We start from the raw sequence: 1283 nt of genomic DNA, 5'->3' as shown, positions 1-1283 counted from the left end.
CCATACTGTCCAAAATCAAATCCAGATCCTTAACATGAGAGATTAAAAGTTTCTCCAGGATTTTTGGAGACAAAATTTAATGGGATGGACTCCAGACCATTAACACCTAAAACAAATTAAAGTTATAATGACCTGTCAGCATAATCATAAATAGTCCATCTATTAATGAAATCTGAAGCTGGAAATTAAATATTAATACTTCAATGAGAATGGTCAAATGTCCTATTTTTGTTTTTTGTTTTTTTTTACATTTAAACATTCTCCCCTAGTTCTGTGGCTTTTAAGAATCTGTAAATTACTTTGGCCTTTTCAGTATAACGATCATCTGATGATTATACATCTATTACATGAAATTGTCATCATGACGCTTGCAAGAAGTTTTTCTTTCTGGCTACTGTCTAAAATGTCATTATGCCATTTGAAAACCTTTCGTGTTTCTGTGAAAAGACATGTTAAGGAAAGCCATCAGAAACACTTTTAATTTGTAATATGATGATGATGTTTTTGTACAGGGAAGCTGTTGGCGTCTGTTACTGTGTACGTTTGGCACAATAATACACAGCTGTGTCTTCGGCTTGCATATTCTTTCCTTGCAGGGTTATTGTGTTACTGGAAGTGTCTCTGGTGATGCTGAACTTGCTCTTCAGGGAATCCTTGTAGTCTAAGTCTCCATCACTCCAGATCAACCCAATCCACTCCAGAGCTTTTCCTGCAGGCTGACGAATCCAGGCTGTACGCTCACTTGTAACTGAATAGGAGACGTTACAGTTGATAGTCAGAGTGGCATCAGGACGGACAGTCAGAGTTACAGTTGATAGTGAGAGTGGCATCAGGACGGACAGTCAGAGACTCAGGCTGAGTGAGTTCATATGAATCAATACCTGTATCAAATCAAATAATACCAGTTCATAAGAGAGCATGAAACAATTAACGAGCTTTTTAGCAACAAAATGATGTATCACACAGAAAGTAGACTAAACTTACAGGATACCACTGCCAGAAGTAGCACTAAAGATGAAGAGATCATGGTTTGTTTCACAGCACAGTTTGAATGAACTGAAGTGATTCTTCACTCCCTCCTGTGATCAGAGGAATGTATAAACCGACTCATGCCTGCTGTTTAAATATGCAACAGGAGATTTACATAAACATACAGAGCTGTTAATGAACTTCACATGCATTACACTGTCCTGAACATTATTTTAAATAAGGCTTTTAGTTTTGAATTTAATGAAGTCATTTGGATAGAGTAATTATTGGTAATTTAAAGTTTAAACTATCAT

At 36.4% G+C, this 1283-nt stretch overlaps 1 gene segment (V, D, J or C); it reads right to left on the bottom strand.

Annotated features, from left to right (window-relative positions):
- Nucleotides 1-530: 530 nt before the first annotated feature.
- LOC107727997 (Ig heavy chain V region 5A-like) lies at nt 531-1027 on the bottom strand. The segment is given in 3 exon segments: nt 531-805; nt 849-881; nt 985-1027. Coding segments are annotated over 3 exon segments (351 nt in total).
- Between the last annotated feature and the right edge of the window lie 256 nt (nt 1028-1283).

This window comes from Sinocyclocheilus rhinocerous, unplaced genomic scaffold, assembly GCF_001515625.1.
Source record: "Sinocyclocheilus rhinocerous isolate Xijiao unplaced genomic scaffold, SAMN03320098_v1.1 scaffold5416, whole genome shotgun sequence".
NCBI lineage: Eukaryota > Metazoa > Chordata > Actinopteri > Cypriniformes > Cyprinidae > Sinocyclocheilus > Sinocyclocheilus rhinocerous.
Note: the sequence above shows the minus strand (reverse complement) of the source record. Positions and strands in the feature narration are given on the sequence as shown.